The following is an 18,341-nucleotide window of genomic DNA, read 5'->3' on the forward strand; positions in this document are numbered from 1 at the left end:
CCAGGCATCTGTCTCAGTGGGGCCCTTTTGTAGGATGTCCACATCGTTAGCAGTCTTGATTATGGCTCCTAGTTTGCAGTCATCTGTGAACTTTGTTAGCCAAAGACCTTCTGTGTTAGCCTGTACTTAAGAGAAGTAGATAGCAAACAGGAGAGGACCCAGGCTGAACCCTGAGGTACTCCACTTGTCACTCGTATGAAGTTGGATTTAGAGTCTGCTACTTTCACAGTGTGGGTTCTGTCAGTGAGTCAGTTGGCAACCCATCTTGTGACATAGGGATTTATACCTAGTTTAGTGAGTTTATCTATATTTCCAGAGTGGGGGATGGTGTTGAAAGCCTTGGCGAGATGTAGATAGGCTGTGTGAGAAACACCTTACCCTCATCTAAACTTTGGTCACCACTTCAGAGAGGTCTAGTAGGTTTAGGAGACATGGTCTGCCTTTTACAAACCCAAACTGGGTAAGGTCCAGAGTTTGGAGATTACCAATGTCATTGTTTATAAGTTCCATGATGATATGTTCCATAGCCTTGCAGATCAGGCTCTGTCAAGGTTAATTTATCAGCCATTTCAGCTTATCTGAGCATGGATCCTCCTCTTTTAATGCATTGTCATGTCAAAATGTTCTTGAAAGGGGTTTTGCATAAGATACCTCTAAGAAAACCAGTGGCTCCTCCTTGGGATCTTAATTTTGTGTCAGAGAAGTTAACACTTGTTCCATTTGAACCAGCTAAATCTGGCTGACTTATGATTCTTAACATAAATGACAGTTTACTGATTGCTGTGACCTCTGCAAGAAGGATATTTGAGTTGCAGGTTGTTATGATGAGTCAACCCTGTCTCATTTTCCTTAGGGACAGGGTTTCTTTGAGAACTAATCCTTTTTTTATGCCTAAAGTGGTATCAGAGTTTACTTTAAGCCAAACCATCCATCCCTCAGTTTTCTTTCCTGTACCTAAAAATGAGGGAGAAAGGATAACTCCATACTTTGGATGTTCACAAACAACTCTGATACTATCTTGACAGAACCGAATCTTTCAGATCTTCAGAGCAATTGTTCCTTTCTTGTGAAGGTAAGAAGGGACAACCTATGTCAAAACAGGCTATTTCCAAATAATTGTCTAAGACTATTACCTTTTGTTATACTCGCCATAACAGAATTACTCCAGCCAGGATCAAGACCCACTTTACCATGGCCTTGGCTTTATCTATAGTTTTTGGAAAGGGTTGGATTCTAGAAACTGCTACATGGTCCTCTGTACATACTTTTACAAAGCTGTATGCTTGTTTCCTTCTCTAGGTCCAGATCAAGCTTTTCTAGGACCATTCTCCAGGGTCTCCTGGACTCCTCTTCTTTCACCTCCTAACTGTAGTTGGCTATGGTAATCTATCCGTAGAGCTAAGACTGCTGCAGCAATGATCAGCATGATGAATGCGGTACAGATGGATAAATTGAAATTACCATAGCAGTAGATGTTTGAATGATCACTGCTGCAGTAGCTGTTCCCGTCTCCATCCCTCTTGTTTTTTTTTTTTTTGGTGTTTTTCATGCCAGGGTGTGGACATTTATATTTTGTTGTTCCTAGCATTGTCCTTTTAGGACTCAGCATCCCTCTCTGTCTGCTGGCAGGAAGGATTTGAAGTGTTTTACACTCAAACTTGTCTTTTAATTAGCTCAGTCCTGAAACGTTGGAAGCTGGATGTCCATTATATCCTTGGCAGGATGTAGTTCATATAGCCAAAGCGAATGAAGCAGTGATCATTTGAACATAGACTGTTATATGTTCAACTAACACAAGTGCATTTTCTATTCTTCTTATGGAAGAATGCTCTGTTTTGACCCTGTCTCAGGTTAATATCCTTTCGAGAGTCTGCATGATTGTGCAAGTACTGTGTCAAGGGCCACTGTTACTGCTACAGTGTTATGAAGGTATGATTGCATATATAACCAAAAGTAAAGTCTGAAATCTTTTTTTGTTTGGTCCTTATGGGAAATCATGTAACTGTCTCAGAACCTAGTGCTCCAGTCCATGCTGGGTCTATCAGCTTTATCTCCCATCCCTCCTCCACTTATTCTGATACTGCTGCTTTCAGCTGTCAAAAGTAATTTTGCCATTCATACCCTACACAAGTGTACAGCTGAATGAAATTTCATTTCTCCAAGCTCATGTACAACAGAAAAGCACAGCAACACAGAAACAAAAAATACATTTACAACAACAGTGACCAAGGCAACACTAGGCACAGAAGCGTCCAACTATTTGATCCCACGGACTACAGCAATCCACCTCACTTTCTCCACACCAGCAGCATCCCACGTCCCAGTCAGGTCTCACCAGATTGTCTCCAACACTACCAACTAAATCCAATTCAAAACAAAAACCAGACCCCTGCCATCTGCATCCAGCATGATCGCCCTGAAAGGCCCCACCAGTTCAACCATCCTCTATCAATCCTCACCAGTTCCATCTCCAACAGTCACCAGCAACTTCTAGATCTAATCCTGTTCCCTCTGACCCAGCAAAATCCAATACCGGATTTCCAAAGCAAACCCAGCAGCCAAAAGTCTGAGTCCAGCTTTCCGCACTCTGCACAACGTGCCACTGAAGACCCAAACTTCCATTTTCAGTTCTGATCTCAGTCCAACAACTCTAATAACAAAAATGAAGCAACACAGAGGCATCATGGACACCACAGCTCACCTTTGACCAGGCCAAATGCACCAAAACTGATCAAAACAGACCACAAAACACAACATGCACATCGGGAGCTGGAGAGGCCACTGTCACACAAGGTGCCACCATCTTCCTTCCAAGTTGTGGTTCTAAAGGTGTCCTAGAAACTTGGCTGTCTCTGCTTTTGTCATGGGGTGGGGTTATTTATATGCCCAACCTACTTATCTGCCCCCGCCTCCCACATTCATTGACTGGGATTGAGGGCAGTTTCCCTCTTTGAACCACTCCTTCCCTAAGGGATCATCATCAGTGAACACAGTTCCACTGCTGTGTCAGTCACCTGAGTAGCTAATCGAACCCTTGTCAGCTGGGTTATGGTTAGGGCTTTATCCTTTTGTGCTACAAGAGCAGCACAAGGTAAAGTCTTAAATTCTGCTTCACATGTGCAGGTATTGTTTGGCTCTTCTGCTAATCAGGTTCTCAGACAGTATGATGAAAGAGAGAAATTGATTCAGGGAGTTTCTAAGATCTGTCATGTACCTTAATACAAATCTTATAGCTTGTCTCTTTCTCAAAAAAGTCAGGAAAACAAAGCCAGTCCTTTTTCAGCAAGTGCAAATAAAATAACAAGAAACAGGGGTGTTTTCCGGAAAAGGTATAGACCAACACTACAGAATGATTGCATTAGCTTTCTTTCCCCTGTTCTGTCTCCTCTGGTCAGTATCTCTCAAAATCTGTCCCTCAACCTGGTCCTCAGCTTTCTCTTTTGGAAAAAGATTTTTCTGATTTTTTTGGATGCTAAAAGTGGTGCAGAAGGGTTATAGATAGCACTGGATACAAAAACATCCTTTCAGGGGAGTACCTCCCCACCCAGTGAGCCAAAAAGAATATTTTCCTCAGCTATGTCAGTAGTTTTACACCCAGTGAGTCATAGAACCAGTGCTATAAGTCACTGGGCAAAGGCTTCTATTCCAGAATGTTTCTGGTACCAAAGAAAAATTTAAACTGTTGACCTTAACAGAACCTATTCCCCATGAGTTGCTTTCTAATTCTATATCTCTAAAAGATGCTTATTACCCTATTCCCATAAGCATAAGCTTCAGGAGATTTGTAAGGTTCTGTGTTTCTGGGTCACATTCAGTTCTCTGTATAATCCATTGGTTTATCTACAGCGCAAAGGTATTGACAAAATGCATAGCCTTAATTATAGCTTATTGCAGACAGAATGACATTCATATCCTTTCTTATTTAGATGATTTGCTTATCTTTGCAGAGGCTTTTATCCAGATGTCAAAAGTCATTAACTTGGGTTATGTGTCTCTCCAGGTCTTGCATTCTTTCCTCAGACCTCAAACCAGTCTGTCACCCTAAATATATCAGATTTTGCTTGGGAAGCAGTTTCACTGGGGGAAGAAAGTCCTGTGGAGACCATCAGATGGAACAGAAGACATTCACACCTTGAACTCCATCACCTATGGTCCCCAGGACTACTTCAAGTGATTACAGAGAATACACAGTCATGTGGTTCACAAACAAGCAGGAGCATGCAAGGTTGTGCCCCTTATGCAGGCTGGCAATGATGGCTTGGGAATTAGCTCTTCAGCATTCATCAAACCTCCAAGCATCTTACATTCTTTTAGAGCAAAACATAGGGACAGAAAAGATGAGCAGGACCAAGACCGACCCTTGTGAATAGAAATTGAATGAGGGGGGTCTACCAGGAACTGATCAGTCATGGGGAAACACCTCAAATAGATGTAATTGCATCCTTTCAAAACCCTATTTTCATTCCCTTGGAAGGGAATGTTCCTTTGTGTTTCCACTCTTTCATTGATATCCATGGTAATTCTGTAGATTCAAAAGGATAACCCAAAAATAATTGTGATAGACCCCCTTTTATTCCAGGCAGTTTTCGTTCTCCCTTCCTTACGGACTGCATCTATAAGACAAGGGCAGTTTGATACACCCCAATATCAATCAACTTCAACAGGCTGTCAGGGTAATTAATTTCTAATACCTTGTACGTTCTTATTTCATGAGACTGTGCATCAGATGCTAAAGGAGGCAAGAAAGACTGCTGCAAAAAAAATCACACACACATATACATATATATATATATATATATATATATATATATATATGTGTGTGTGTGTATATATATATATATATATATATATATATATATATATATATATATATATATATATATATATATAAAACTCCCCATGTATCTTAGCCTACATCCAACTCACTCATGCCCACAAACTTCACTTCCGTCCATCTCTCTGCCCCTCTCTAGCCTCTTCACTCAAAATGCACCTACCTGATACTCTTGAGATCCAATAACCAAAATCTGATTGAACTACACAAGGCTGCTTGTCCACCAGGCAAACTACTACTATCCTTTTCTCTAGCACGGCTTTGGAACTTCTTGCTACCTCTCATCTGTACCACCCCTAACCACTCTACCTTTAAAACTTTACTTTATTCCCATCTCATATCCCTCTTGGAATGTTCCTGCTCTCACTCTACATAACTAGCTTCTAAGCTACCATTACCCTCATCCCCCTTCACTCCTCATACACCACTTCTTCTTCTTACTATTCTTACTTGACACCTAATCTCTTCCTATCCCCCGTATACTCTGCTATAACTCTAATATGATACCTAGCACTATATGAACAAAGATATTTTGTAAATACTTACTGACATGTTGTTTTTTTACCTTTTCTTTTGTAAATTGTGTACTGTATTACTCATTTTTAATGATTTGTCAAAATTGTATAATGTTCTTACAGAGCTTTTCTTCCCGGAACTCCATTGAAAATGGGCTGCTCTTAGCCCAATGGACTATCCTGGTAAACAAATTATAAAATAAATAAGTGGAAGTGATTTTTCTAGTTGGTGCCTGACTAATAATCAGGGGGCCCATCAAGGATTTTGTACCACTGGTATTCAAATATTTGTGAGTTTTTTCCTCTGGTCTCTTAGTCTTTTTAAAGATTCATCTTGCAACCATTTCCACATCTGCTCATGGATCTTCCTCTTTCTTTTCTGTTATGAAATGGTTTATGAAAGGAGTTTTACACTTGAGACCTCCTTGTAAACAGGTTGCTTCTCCTTGGGATCTCAACTTTATGTTGGAGAAACTGTCACATTTTGAAAATGCCGGTGAAGCTGATTTAAGATTCTTGACTTGCAGAACTGTATTATCATTGCTCTGACATCAAGAGGAGTATCTGAGTTGTAAGCTCTTATGATGGGCGAGTCCTGTCTGATTTTCCACAAGAATAGGTGGTCTTTAAGAACACACCCCTCATTCATGCTCAGAATGGTTTCAGAGATTACTTTGAAACAAGCCATCAGTCTCCCAGTTTTCTACCCAGAACCTAAAAAACAGGGAGAAATTATTCTTGATTCTGGAGATATGTACAGGCAGCCGGGTACTATCTTGACAGAACTAAGCCCTTTAGAAATGCTGATTAGCAATGTATTTCTTATCATGAGGCAAAAGAGGGGATACTTTGTGTCTAAACAGACAATTTCCAGGTGGTTGTCCTCACCTTGTTTATTCCCACCATGGCACATCCATTGCAGGCAGTATCATGGCACATTCTACTAGAACCTTGTCTTTTATGGCATACTGGAAAGGACTGGACTTTGTAAGCATTCTACATGCAGCTACATGATCCACTGTACATAATTACAAACTGAATTCCTTTTCAAGCTCTAAGTCTGACTGCTAGGACCATTCTGCAGGGGCTCCTGGATCATATGCTTCTCTGAAATAGCCTAAAGGCTTCTGCAGCTGTGGGAATGATGAATGTAGTACAGCTGTGTAAGTCGCACTTACCCATAATAGTAGAGGCTTGAATTCCTCACTGCCGCAGTAGCTGCACCCACCATCTGTCTCTACTCTTGTGTATAGTTGTACTTAGGATATAAGGGAGGGTTATGTTTGTTTTTGTTTTGTTTTTTATTGTTCTTGGTTGCTTGATTCAGGATTGTTAGACACTTCTTTTCTTGCCTGGGTGACAAAGTCCTGACGAAATCTTTGCTTTGACTGCTGATTTCTGTTCTTGGGATTAGCTAACCAGTGATCAGAGTGAAGATATTGTGAGGAGCCAGAGCTTTTTAAATTTATTTATTATTTCTTTCCAGTTTGATGACCGCGGAAGTCCACTGGGCCAAGCAGAGCCCATTTTCAGTGGAGGCCCAGGGAGAAAAGCTCCAAAAGCAGTTAACAGAATATAACCTAAGTACAGTATGGAATATACAGTATACAAAAGCAAAAATATACACTTTAAAATACAAATGCAAAAATACAAAATCAGGGTGTATACGTTTCAAAACACAAATGTTAAAATATAGGTAAAGACAATAGTAATACAGAGAATATAATTAAAAGTCATAAAGTGCTTATACAAGTTTAGTGTTTGTTCTAACAATAATGTTAGTGATAAGAGGTGATGATAGATGAGATTGAAGGAAGGTTTGAAAGAGACGACAGTGTAATTTAGGTGGGAAGGGAGCAGGAACAGTCCCAGTCTGAGGTAAGGTAAGAATGGAGGAGAGATTTGAAATTAGAGTAGTTGTGAGGGGGTCTATATTATATTCTCGAAAGCCGACGATGTCAAATCTGACATTGTTGACACGAGAATATCGAACGCTCAGAATCTCAAGCATGAAAACGGAAATCTCTGTAAGGGGAGATTTCTGTTTACTGCAATGTAGTGCGATCTCGGAGTTGGTATATTTAAGTAGCGGGGGTGTAGGGGATGCAGGGGGGCTTGCCCCCCTCATTAAACCCATTAGGGTACTTTTTTTGTGTGTGTTTTTATAAGGTCAACATTTGAAAACATTGACAATATGGTGTCGACCATATGTTCGATGTTTTCAACCATCGATCTTATAATATAGATCCATTGTGAGTACAGCAGAGGGAGAGGGGAGATAATTCCATAGTTTAGCTAAGGAGTGTGATAAACATAATTGGCCAGGAGGGTGTAGGGGTTTATAGATTTTAAGGAGGCTTTGGTTTTCAGATCTAAGAGTACGACTGAGGAGGTAAGAGGTTAAGATAGATGAAAGACAGGGGCAGATGGAGGGTTGGAATATGAGTTTGTGAGCAGTAGTGAGTGTAGGGAGTGGAGGGAATGGCAGTTGTGTGGAGTATTTGCACCCTATAGCAAATGTATTGACTTTGTTATAGCAGGCTGCCAGTTTGTTTTTTAGGTTAAGCTGGAGATGAGTAAGTAGAGGGGTACAATACATAAGAGAGGGGAGCAGGTAGGAGGAGGATAGAGTATGTGTGGTAGAAGCAGTTAGCGATTTTGTCTATACAGCAGACCTAGTATTTGGTGGGTTTTTTGATATTATTTTGGATGTGGATATCGAATTTTAAATGTTCATACAATGGTGATTCCGAGTAGTTTGGTGTGAGGTACAATTTTGATTAGAGTGTTATTGTGGCTTTCTATTTTAAAGGAGCTTTTGTCTATGTTGAAAGGAAAGGATATCATGATTTTTGTTTTTGTTAGCATTGGAAGCGAGATGGTTGTTTAGCATCCAAGTTTCGGTATTGGAGAAGGCTATTGGGGTTTTTGAAGGAGTTCAGAAGGAGAGTTTGCTGTAAAGATGATTGTGGAATCATCAGCATATACTGGATCAGTGTAGCATTATCTATGGATTTGTGAAAGTTATTAATGAAACTATTGAAAAGTAAGGGGCTGAGAATAGAGCCTTGAGGGACGCTGGAGGGATTGTTGAGAAAGGACGAAGTTGAATTTTTCCATTTAACAGCTTGTTGTCTGTTGGAGAGAGAGCTTGTAAATCAGGCTATGGAGGAAGGAGAGAAATTGAGGGATTAAAGTTGAGACAAGAGTAGAGGATGTAAGATAGCGTCAAAGGCTTTGGAGAGCTAAGTAAAGGGTGGATACGGTTTTCCCAGAGTCGAGAGCGCGATTAATGGTGTCAAGGAAGGACAGAAGAGCAGTGGTAGTGCTGTGGCTGGGCCTGAAACCGTGTTGTGTTGGGGTAAGATGATGATTTTGTGTTTGGCATGGCAAGAGTTGGTGATGAATGCAATTTTCGAGGATTTTAGAAAGAGGTGAAAGAATAGCTATACGATGGAAGTTAGTAGTGTCTGTGTTAATGACTCCTTTGTGGAGAGGGGTGTCAAAAGCTTTCTTCCAGAGTGAGGGGACATAGGCTTCTTGGATGGCCCTGTTGATAAGACTGGAAATGGGGAGGGCAATGCTGTCTGCAGCCGTCTTAAGGATGGATGGAGGCAAATTCTCAGGAGCATAGGAGCAAGGCTTTAGTTTAAGGAGGAGTTTTTTATTCTGCTGGTGGGGATAGGTTTAAAACTGAAAGGATGAGTGTTAGAGGGAAAAGCAGTGGATGGGGGACTCCGAGAGGGAAAAAGGATGGGAAAGTTTGTGGTTTGGCTATGCAGTCAACAAAAAAGGTGTTAATTAGATGCAATTTCATGGTCTGGGGAGTTTGGGTTAGGGCATGGATTGTCTTTTTCTACCAGGCTTTAGAAGGGAGGAAATGCAATTCCAGACCTTTTTGGGGTTAGAATTATGTTCTGATTGGAGTTTAGAGTAATAAGTCTTACAGTCTTTAGTTATTAGTTTCTTCACTGAACTGCAGAGTTGTTTAAATTTGATTAGAGAGTTTAACTTGTTTTTTTTTTTTTGGTATTGCTTCCAACATTTGTCTATGAGGTGCATTAGTTTTCTGGTTGCTTTAGAAAGGCAGGGAACGGTTTTGGCTTTTATTTTTTTTGTTCTAAGGGGGGGGGGGGCAAGGCGCATTAGTAAGTCTAGGAAGGTTTTGTTGAAGTAATTAGTTGCACTATCCAGAGGCAGAATCTTTAAGGGGGACCGATTCCTTTTTTCAGACAGAATACATCTGTGGATCTGGCCTGTTATTGTATTAGGCAGGAAACAAACCATATAGCTTAAAGGCTACTACTACAGTAAGGAATTCAAACATCTGCTGTTATAGATAAGTGCTACTTAGACAATTGTACTTTCAGCGTAATTCACAGAAGTGACCCAGTACATGATGGCAACTACTGTGTAATTTTGCAATGTATGCTTTAATTATTTATGGAGTAATTTGACTGGCTAAAGACTGAGTTTCACAGTTTTGAAAGTCTAAGGTAAGATGCAATAGTTGTAGTTAACGTTTGAAATGTTATGCTGCGGTAATTGTGGAATTAGTGGAGTAACAGTAGAATTTCTTCACTTTGACATTTACTTCCCTCTCAAATAATTTCTTATTTCATGACAGGCAAATTACTTCAGAACTGATAGTTCGTAAAAATATTTCAGCCTGTGCAGGATCATCTAGCTTCATTCGATCCCTTGAGCATGTTCAAGCCAATATTTCACTCAGCTATACAAGGCGGGGAGACCTTGAAATCTACCTCACCAGCCCTTCAGGGACAAAGTCTGTGCTCGTAGGTGTAAGGTATGTAAGAAAAAACAAATTTATAGAAGTATTCTGACTAATGCATTTAGTATCTCGGGTACTAATTGGTTTGGACCTTTGTAGCAGTATCTGAAGTAATGCTTCAAAATGTCTTATTTCAAATATTTCCTAGGAAAGCCTTTAAAAGAGGAGTTTTCAGAATTTTCTTTCAGGTTACTGATTTTCTGCCCTTAAAGGTTAGCAAGAATCAAACTGTCCCTCCCAGTGCAATTTTATTCAGCATGTCATGCTGTAAGGTTTGGTTAATTATTTGAACTTGGCAGCAGTCATAGCAGTTTATGTAATTAATAAAGTTTCATGGTTTCTTCTGGTATGGGTAACTGAAGATGTTCTTCATCTCACATTGCTGCAGTCCTTACACTTGGGTAGTCCGCTGTCCTCGGTCGGCCCGAATATCAAAGTATAAGGCTGACGTCGGTCAAGGCGCATTTGACTGACATCAGGACGTCAGGGTACAAATGCGCATGACCGACGTCATATCCTCAGTCTTTTTTGCCGCATGGTCCGATGCAGAAGCAGTATTGCAAGTGCCGGTTGGCGTTCTGAAATTTTTCGATTCCGGAGTTTCAGACCGAGTCAAAGTTGGCTAAGTACCCGTTAGAATATTTTGTTTTTTTCTTGCCTCAGTGGTTAAACGGATGTCAGAAAAAGTGAATAACTGCATTTCTTGTGGGAAACAGATACCGCATAGAGATTATCATACTTTGTGTATTCCTTGTTTAGGGCCTGAGCACGACGTTGTTGGGTGTCGCTCTTGTGCTAGATTCAATAAGCGCACTATAAAGAGGAGATTAGATTGTGCCAGGTTAGTCTTCGGGAAGCGGTGTAATTACAAAATGCCGTCGGATGCTCCGACGCCCGCTTCTTCGAAGAAGCGCAAGGACAAAGCAGTAAAGCCTAGGCTAGAAGAACCGTCCGTACCGGACGCCGGTTCTTTAGAGGTGTCTGTGGAGCCGGTGGTTCCACCGGAGGTTTCTTTGGGATCCCAGGGAGAGACCTTGTTATTGCAGGATGTGGCCTCTCAGGAGGCAGGCCAGGGTGATGGGGCTTCTCAGGTTACTATACTCCCCTCCCTGCCTAGGGTGGTTAGGCCCTCTCCTTCTGTTCCCAAAGCTTCTCCTAGAGGCAGGCCAGGTTTAGCTTCAGTTGGTGTCACCCCTAGTTCTTCTGGAACTGTGCCCAAGAAGCATATGCTTAAAATGGCAGAAGATTTGATTACTCTGATTAGGGGTTCTTTGCCCCCTCCTGATAAGAGACCTAGGGTGGAGCCTGAGCTAGGGAATTTTGAGCAGGCTTCGGATGTTTCAGAGTCTTCGGCTGAAGACTTGCAGGAGTACTCTCCTTATTCTGATTCTGATGTGGATGATTCCACTCCTTCTGCTTCTCCTCCTGAGGATTTTTCTTTTTCAGAAACTCTTCATTCCATGAGGGAGCATTTTAAGTGGGAAGGTCAGGACTTCTCTGATTCCAGGAAAAGGCTTAGGAATTTTTGTTTTTACCCCAACATAGGCCTTTGGCTATACCTCCTGTTTTAGATGTAGTGGAAGATGTTTTTACAGAGGCTTCTCTTAATCCTGATTCTTTGCCTCCTGCTCCTGTTAAACCGGATAGGTATTACAGGGTGCCTGAAGTTCATAAGTATCTTTTAAGAGTCCGAGGGCGGACCCAGAAACTGTTAGCCAGGGGCCTAAAGGTGTTAAGGCTTCTGTTGTCAAGAATCCGGTTCCTGCAGATAAAGAAGCCAGGGCCTTGGATAGATGGGGAAAGAAAGTTTATACTTCTTCCACTCTAGCTATGAGGGCTTTGAATTGCCAGTTTCACATGTTAAAATACCAAAACTATCTCCTTTCACAGTTGAAGTCTAAGGTTGATGCTCTGGCGGAAGGTATTGATTGTAAAGAGTTACAAGATTTACTACATGTTTCTGAACAGGTGGGTAAGCATTCTTTGCAATGTGGTTTTGATGCTGTACAGGCCTCGTCTAGGGTGGCTGCCACTGGGTCAGTTCTTCGCAGGCACGCCTGGCTGAGGGATCAAAATTTATCTGACCATGTTAAAACCAGGATTTTAGATGCTCCTTTACAGTCTGATGTGTTGTTTGGTTCTCCTGTTGAGGCAGTTTTAAAGAAAATGGAAGACAAGGCTAAGTCTATGCAGACTGTTAAAGATTTTTTGCAGGTTCAGCCTCCAAAGTTTAGTAGGAATTGGCCTGCTAAAGGGTGGACGTATCCTTCTTATGATTCCCAGTCTAGGGGTAGATCTAGACGTGGGAGGGGCAGAGCTCAGGGCTCTTTCAGGCCTAGAACAGGGAGTTCTCCTGCACAGTCTTCAGGTGAGGGTAGGGGTCAGTCCTTTCGTAAACAGACCCAATGACCTGCCTTTTCAGCTGCCAGAGCCTTCTCGTCTGGCAGCACCTTTGGGAGGAAGGTTGGCGCTTTTCAAAGAAAATTGGAGTTTAATTACCCAAGACAGATGGGTATTGGATATCATACACCAAGGTTACAGGTTTTATTTCCATACCTTGCCTCCTTTCAGAGGCATGCCAGACGTTCCTCCTCAACAAAGAATAGAGGCTCACAAGCAAATTTCTCTGTTACTTCAACTAGGGGCCATACAGCCGGTCCCTATGCCAGAAGTGGGCCTAGGATTTTATTCTCGCCTGTTCCTAGTACCAAAGAAGGGGAACACGTGGAGACCAATTTTGGATTTATCTATCCTCAACACTTATCTGGACATTCCCAAGTTCAAAATGTTGACGTTACAACAACTTTTACCTCTGCTGGGCAAAGATCATTGGATGGTAACTTTGGATCTCAAGGAGGCTTACCTTCATGTTCCTATCAGACTAAGTTGCAGGAAGTATCTGCGTTTTCGAGCTGGGACTTCTCACTATCAGTTCTCTGCATTGCCCTTTGGCTTATCTACTGCGCCCAGAGTGTTCACGAAAGTTCTGGCTCCAGTGATAGCTTTCTTCAGGCTAAAAGGAATACAGATCTATCCTTATTTGGACGACTGCCTGATTCTGGCTCAAGGAAGGGAAGAGCTTCTTCATCATTTGGAATATGTGATAGCAGTGCTAAGATGCCTGGGGTATTCTGTGAACGAAATAAAGTCCAGTCTAGTACCCTCTCAAGACATGTGCTTTCTGGGTGTAAGACTGAATACAGCATCCCAGATGGCCTTTTTAACCCCGGACAAACAAAAGAGTCTTTCCCTTTACTTCCCTCAACTATCTCATCAGTCCGGGCTGACTGCAAGGACAGTCCTTCAAGCCTTAGGGTTCATGGCATCTTGTATTCTGGTGCTTCCCAATGCCAAACTGCATATGAGGAGGCTGCAATGGTATCTCAAAAATGTATGGACACAGCACTGCCAGGATCTGGACACTGTCATTCAAATAATACCTTGCATTCAAAAGGAATTTTTGTGGTGGGCTCAGGAATGTCACCTAAAGAAGGGACTCTCTGTGACCCGGCCAGAGGCGAGTCAGATTTTAACGACAGATGCCTCAGACAAAGCTTGGGGAGCTCATCTAAATGGAAAGTGGATACAAGACAAGTGGCCTGCCAGACTACAACATCTACATATCAACCTGAAGGAGATGTTAGCAGTCCAGTTTGCATTGATAGCTTTCAAGGATTTACTTCTTCCAGGGCAGGTGTTGATTCTAACAGACAACACAACTGTCATGTGGTACATCAACAAGCAAGGGGAACGCATTCTTATCCTCTATGCAGGCAAGCAATGATTTTGTGGGAGACTGCTCTCAGTTTACAGCTCAATCTTCAGGCAAGGTTTCTGCCAGGAGCACAGAACTCCTTAGCAGATGTGTTGAGCAGATGAATTATGGATCCCCACGAGTGGAAATTGGATCCTCATGTATTTCAGAAATTGACAGTGTCATGGGGAACTCCAGACATAGATCTGTTCGCTTCTCCACTAAACCATCAGCTGCCAAAGTTTTGCACAAAAGGTTTCATCCCACAGCTTGGAAAGTGGATGCTCTTTCTTTCAATTGGAGCAATCTTCATGTGTATGCCTTTCCACCTCTGCCTCTCCTCCCAAAGGTACTTCTAAAGGTCAGACAGGACAAGCCAAGGATGATTTTAATAGCTCCAGATTGGCCTCGACAGCACTGGTACCCATTACTGAGAAGTCTGGTACGGAAGCCTCCATGGCCTTTGCCTTCGATTCCACACCTGTTGTCACAGGAGGACAGCCATTTGCTCAATGTCAAACTTCACTCTCTTCACCTAACAGCCTGGCATATTCTGTTTTGAACCATAAAGGGTCTCAACTTCCTCAACAAGTTTTGAATGTGATTTTGGAAGCTAGAAGGCCTAGTACAAGGAAAGTGTACGCAGATAAATGGAAGAGATTTTTATTTTGGAGTGCAGCAAAGGATTTTGATGTTTCTGAGCCTAATTTAAGTGTGGCTCTTCAATATCTTACTGAGTTACTGGACAAAGGTTTGTCCTTCTCTTCTATTAAGGTTCATGCTGCAGCAATTTCAGCTCACTATGAATGTGACCCTCCATTGTTTTCTCATCCTTTGTTCAAGCAGTTTCTTAGAGGGGCAAAGAATATAAGACCCCCACGTAGAGCTCCTACTCCTGCTTGGGATCTCAATTTTGTGTTGGAGAAACTCACTCTACAACCTTTTGAGCCTGCAGCTACTTCTGAGTTGAAATATTTATCCTGGAAGACTGCCTTTTTGTTGGCCATTACCTCTGCAAGAAGGGTTTCTGAATTACAGGCCCTTATGGCAGTTGAGCCTTTCTTGATTTTCCATAAGGATAGGGTATCTTTACGTACTAATCCTTCCTTTATGCCTAAGGTGGTTTCTAGTGTGGCTTTAAACCAAACTATTCATTTGCCTACTTTTTATGCAAATCCCCAAAATAAAGGGGAAAAGATTTTGCACACTTTAGATGTACACAGGCAGTTGCGATATTATTTGGACAGAACTAAAGGGTTCAGGCAGTCTCAGCAGTTGTTGGTTTCTTTTGCTTTGAGCAAGCCTGTGTCAAAACAAACTATTTCTAAGTGGATTGGGTTTTGCATTGCTTTCTGTTATTCCCATCATGGCAAGGAGATTCCAGCTGGGATTAGGCCTCATTCCACTAGGGCTACTGCCACTTTGACAGCCTTTTTGAGGGGAGTGGCAACCAAGGATATTTTGGAGGCAGCTACTTAGAGTTCAGTGCATACTTTTTCTAGGCATTATCACCTACCACTTTACTCTAAATCCAGGGCTGGTTTTGCCACTGCTGTTTTGCAGGGCATTTTGGCAGCTCCTGCTTCTTTGTAGTTTGGCCATCCTCCCTTACCTCTGCTTTGGGATTCTACCCAAGTGTAAGGACTGCAGCAATGTGAGATGAAGAACATAGTACAGTTTTGTACCTACCATAAATGTAGATGTTCGAAGATCCACATTGCTGCAGTCCAATTTACCTCCCTCCTTCCCTCTGTAGTTAGAGGTGGTTGTGTGGGTTGGGTTGTAAATATTGTGTATATTGTATATATTGTACATATAATTAGTGCAAGGGTGGTTGGTTGTTTGTTTGCTGTCTTTTGGTTTTGACCTTTATTTTTAGGGTCTTCTGACATCTGGGGCAAGAAAAGACTGAGGATATGACGTCGGTCATGCGCATTTGTACCCTGACGTCCTGATGTCAGTCAAATGCGCCTTGACCGACGTCAGCCTTATACTTTGATATTCGGGCCGACCGAGGACAGCGGACTACCCAAGTGTAAGGACTGCAGCAATGTGGATCTTCGAACATCTACATTTATGGTAGGTACAAAACTGTACTTTCTGACATTAAGAACTCTTAGAGATCCTTGGTGGATGTTATGCTGTTCAACCTTTATATTTCAGAAGACATTCTGGTAGTCCCCACAATCAAGGACAAAGCTCTCCTAATTTTGTACATGCCACACTATAACCCACTGCATACATAAATGTACTGTACCACACCCATTTTGTGCAGCTGTCACATTTTTAGCTTGATTCTGCTGTTGTTGGTGAAAGACTTTAGTGCAATGTACGGCTAACACTCTCTTGTGTGCTCCTAATATCAGCCAAGCCCACATTAGCTTTAACTTTACTGTGTCGAGGATGAGCATGACTTAAAATGAAGTCTTAAATGTCACAGCTTTTTGCTTTTCTTGTGAATTAGAAAGTGGCACCTGTTCACTTTTTCATGGAGAGATGAATGGGGAGAGTCCATCTCATAGCCCCTAGCATACATTGGCACATTGTCTCATGGACAGAACTTCAAAAAATGGACTGCTGTATAGCCGTCCTGCAGGTAAATACTGTTTTAATTTGACTCCTTAGTTCTTGCATTTACTTGTTCAACCTCAATTAGTGGAGATTTGAACCTCTATCAGTCTTCTGCATCAGTAGGAGAGAAAATCTCAGCATTGCCAGCACCAGCTAGACAACCAGTTGATTGGTTGGGAGAAAATTCCAGTTGGTCTCATTTAGATGAGTGTTCCACAGGTCGGAAGAACTTGCCACTGAGAACTTCTTCTCATAGCCTCGCAAACCCCATCTAGGTTAGGGTGTTCTTCAGGCTTCCTTGCACCAGGATCCATGGCTGACAGCCTAGCCATCAACCTGGTGATCTTACTATGAAGGTACTCCTTGATGGGTCCTAGGTAGGGTTATAGTTCTTAATCACTCAGAATGGTCTTCATATTGAACACTGCTGCAGTAGCCTAAACCCACATGGGTTATATCCTGCATTGGATATAACGCCAAGTAACCGTTCTTGTAACTGCAGAACCAACAAAAAATGGGAGCGCTTACTTTCTCTGTATCTTGAGACGCCAACTCCTTATGAACAGCAGTTCAAACCAACTAAGATGTAATGATAACGGCTGAAGTCCACATAAAAACAATACATTTTAATGAACAAATGTTGAAACAAATCCAGTGGTTAAGCGCTTTCACTTGCTCAATAGCAAGCTTCATCAGAGCAATACAAACAGGACTCCACAACATTAAAATAAACTTTTTGGCGCCAAAAGCGCTAAGACCACAACACTTTTAAAGACATATTGCATTATAAAAAGTTGTATGTTTTCTACATATAAAACATATATTTTATATATATATATACATATATATATATCATGCCTCAATTGGCAAACTACTAAAAAACAAAATTGTTAAAATAACAAATTAGTTAAAAAGCAACGATCGCATCCTGCTTCTAAATGTTGTACGACCCATACGGAAACACTACTACTAATATAAATTATAAATGTATTCCAAAACCACAAATAGCCGATGCATAGATTTAGCAATCCACCGATTGCTACATCCTCGTCAGATAGCCACTACACTTATTAAATCATCTCAAATAGTGAGTGCTATTCATTTGTAAATATATGATGGTCATATAAATGTTAAATAACAATATAACAATATAGAAACTACAAATGAATACGCAAATGTAAACTATTCCGTCATATATATATATGCCTAACTGTTCTAAAATGCGTCTCACGTACTGTGTATACATTCGTATCAAGCTATGGCTAACAAAGGTTTGATGGAAATGAAATCATTAATTCCTGGTGGACTAGAAGAATCTAAGAATATTTGCCACCAATATTCTTTATATGACAACCAACCTTTGTAATCCCTCCCACTAGAATCAAATGAAACACTGTCTATAATAGCAAAACCAAAATAATGCCCCTCCCCACATTTCTTGATGTGTCTATACAATGCATTGTTCTCATCCTTGGTTTTGATACTATATAAATGTGCATATATGCGTTTCTTGAATTTCCTTTCTGTTTTTCCTATATAAAAACCAGAACAGGCCATGCATTTTGCGAGATAGATAATCATTTTGGTGTTGCAACTTCCTTGTTTGAATCTAACCATGGTAATATTTATATTCTCTAACACTAATACTATTTTCCTGCATAATTGTGTAACATTGTTTGCAGTTGCCACATTTTTTGGTATGTGTATTATAGGAATTTTTATTCCAATTACCTCTCTCTAGGTAATTTTTAATATTTTATCCCATCTTAAGCACGAACTGTGGTCCAGTCCCTAAAATTCTCACTAGTTCATTGTCAGTTTGAATAATATTCCAATGGTCTGTCAAAATTTTCTTTACCTTACCTATATGAGGTC

At 41.2% G+C, this 18,341-nt stretch overlaps 1 protein-coding gene across 1 annotated transcript in view; it reads left to right on the top strand.

Moving 5' to 3' along the window:
- The window catches only part of PCSK4 (proprotein convertase subtilisin/kexin type 4), a 1,808,619-nt gene that overhangs the window by 1,476,549 nt on the left and 313,729 nt on the right, over positions 1-18,341 (top strand). The window contains exon 14 of the mRNA XM_044054831.1: positions 9,977-10,156. Within this exon, the coding sequence (XP_043910766.1) occupies positions 9,977-10,156 (180 nt within the window). The remainder of the gene's footprint in view (positions 1-9,976; positions 10,157-18,341) is intronic.

This window comes from Protopterus annectens, chromosome 13.part0 (genome assembly GCF_019279795.1).
Source record: "Protopterus annectens isolate FY-2018-M chromosome 13.part0, PAN1.0, whole genome shotgun sequence".
Taxonomy (NCBI): domain Eukaryota; kingdom Metazoa; phylum Chordata; order Ceratodontiformes; family Protopteridae; genus Protopterus; species Protopterus annectens.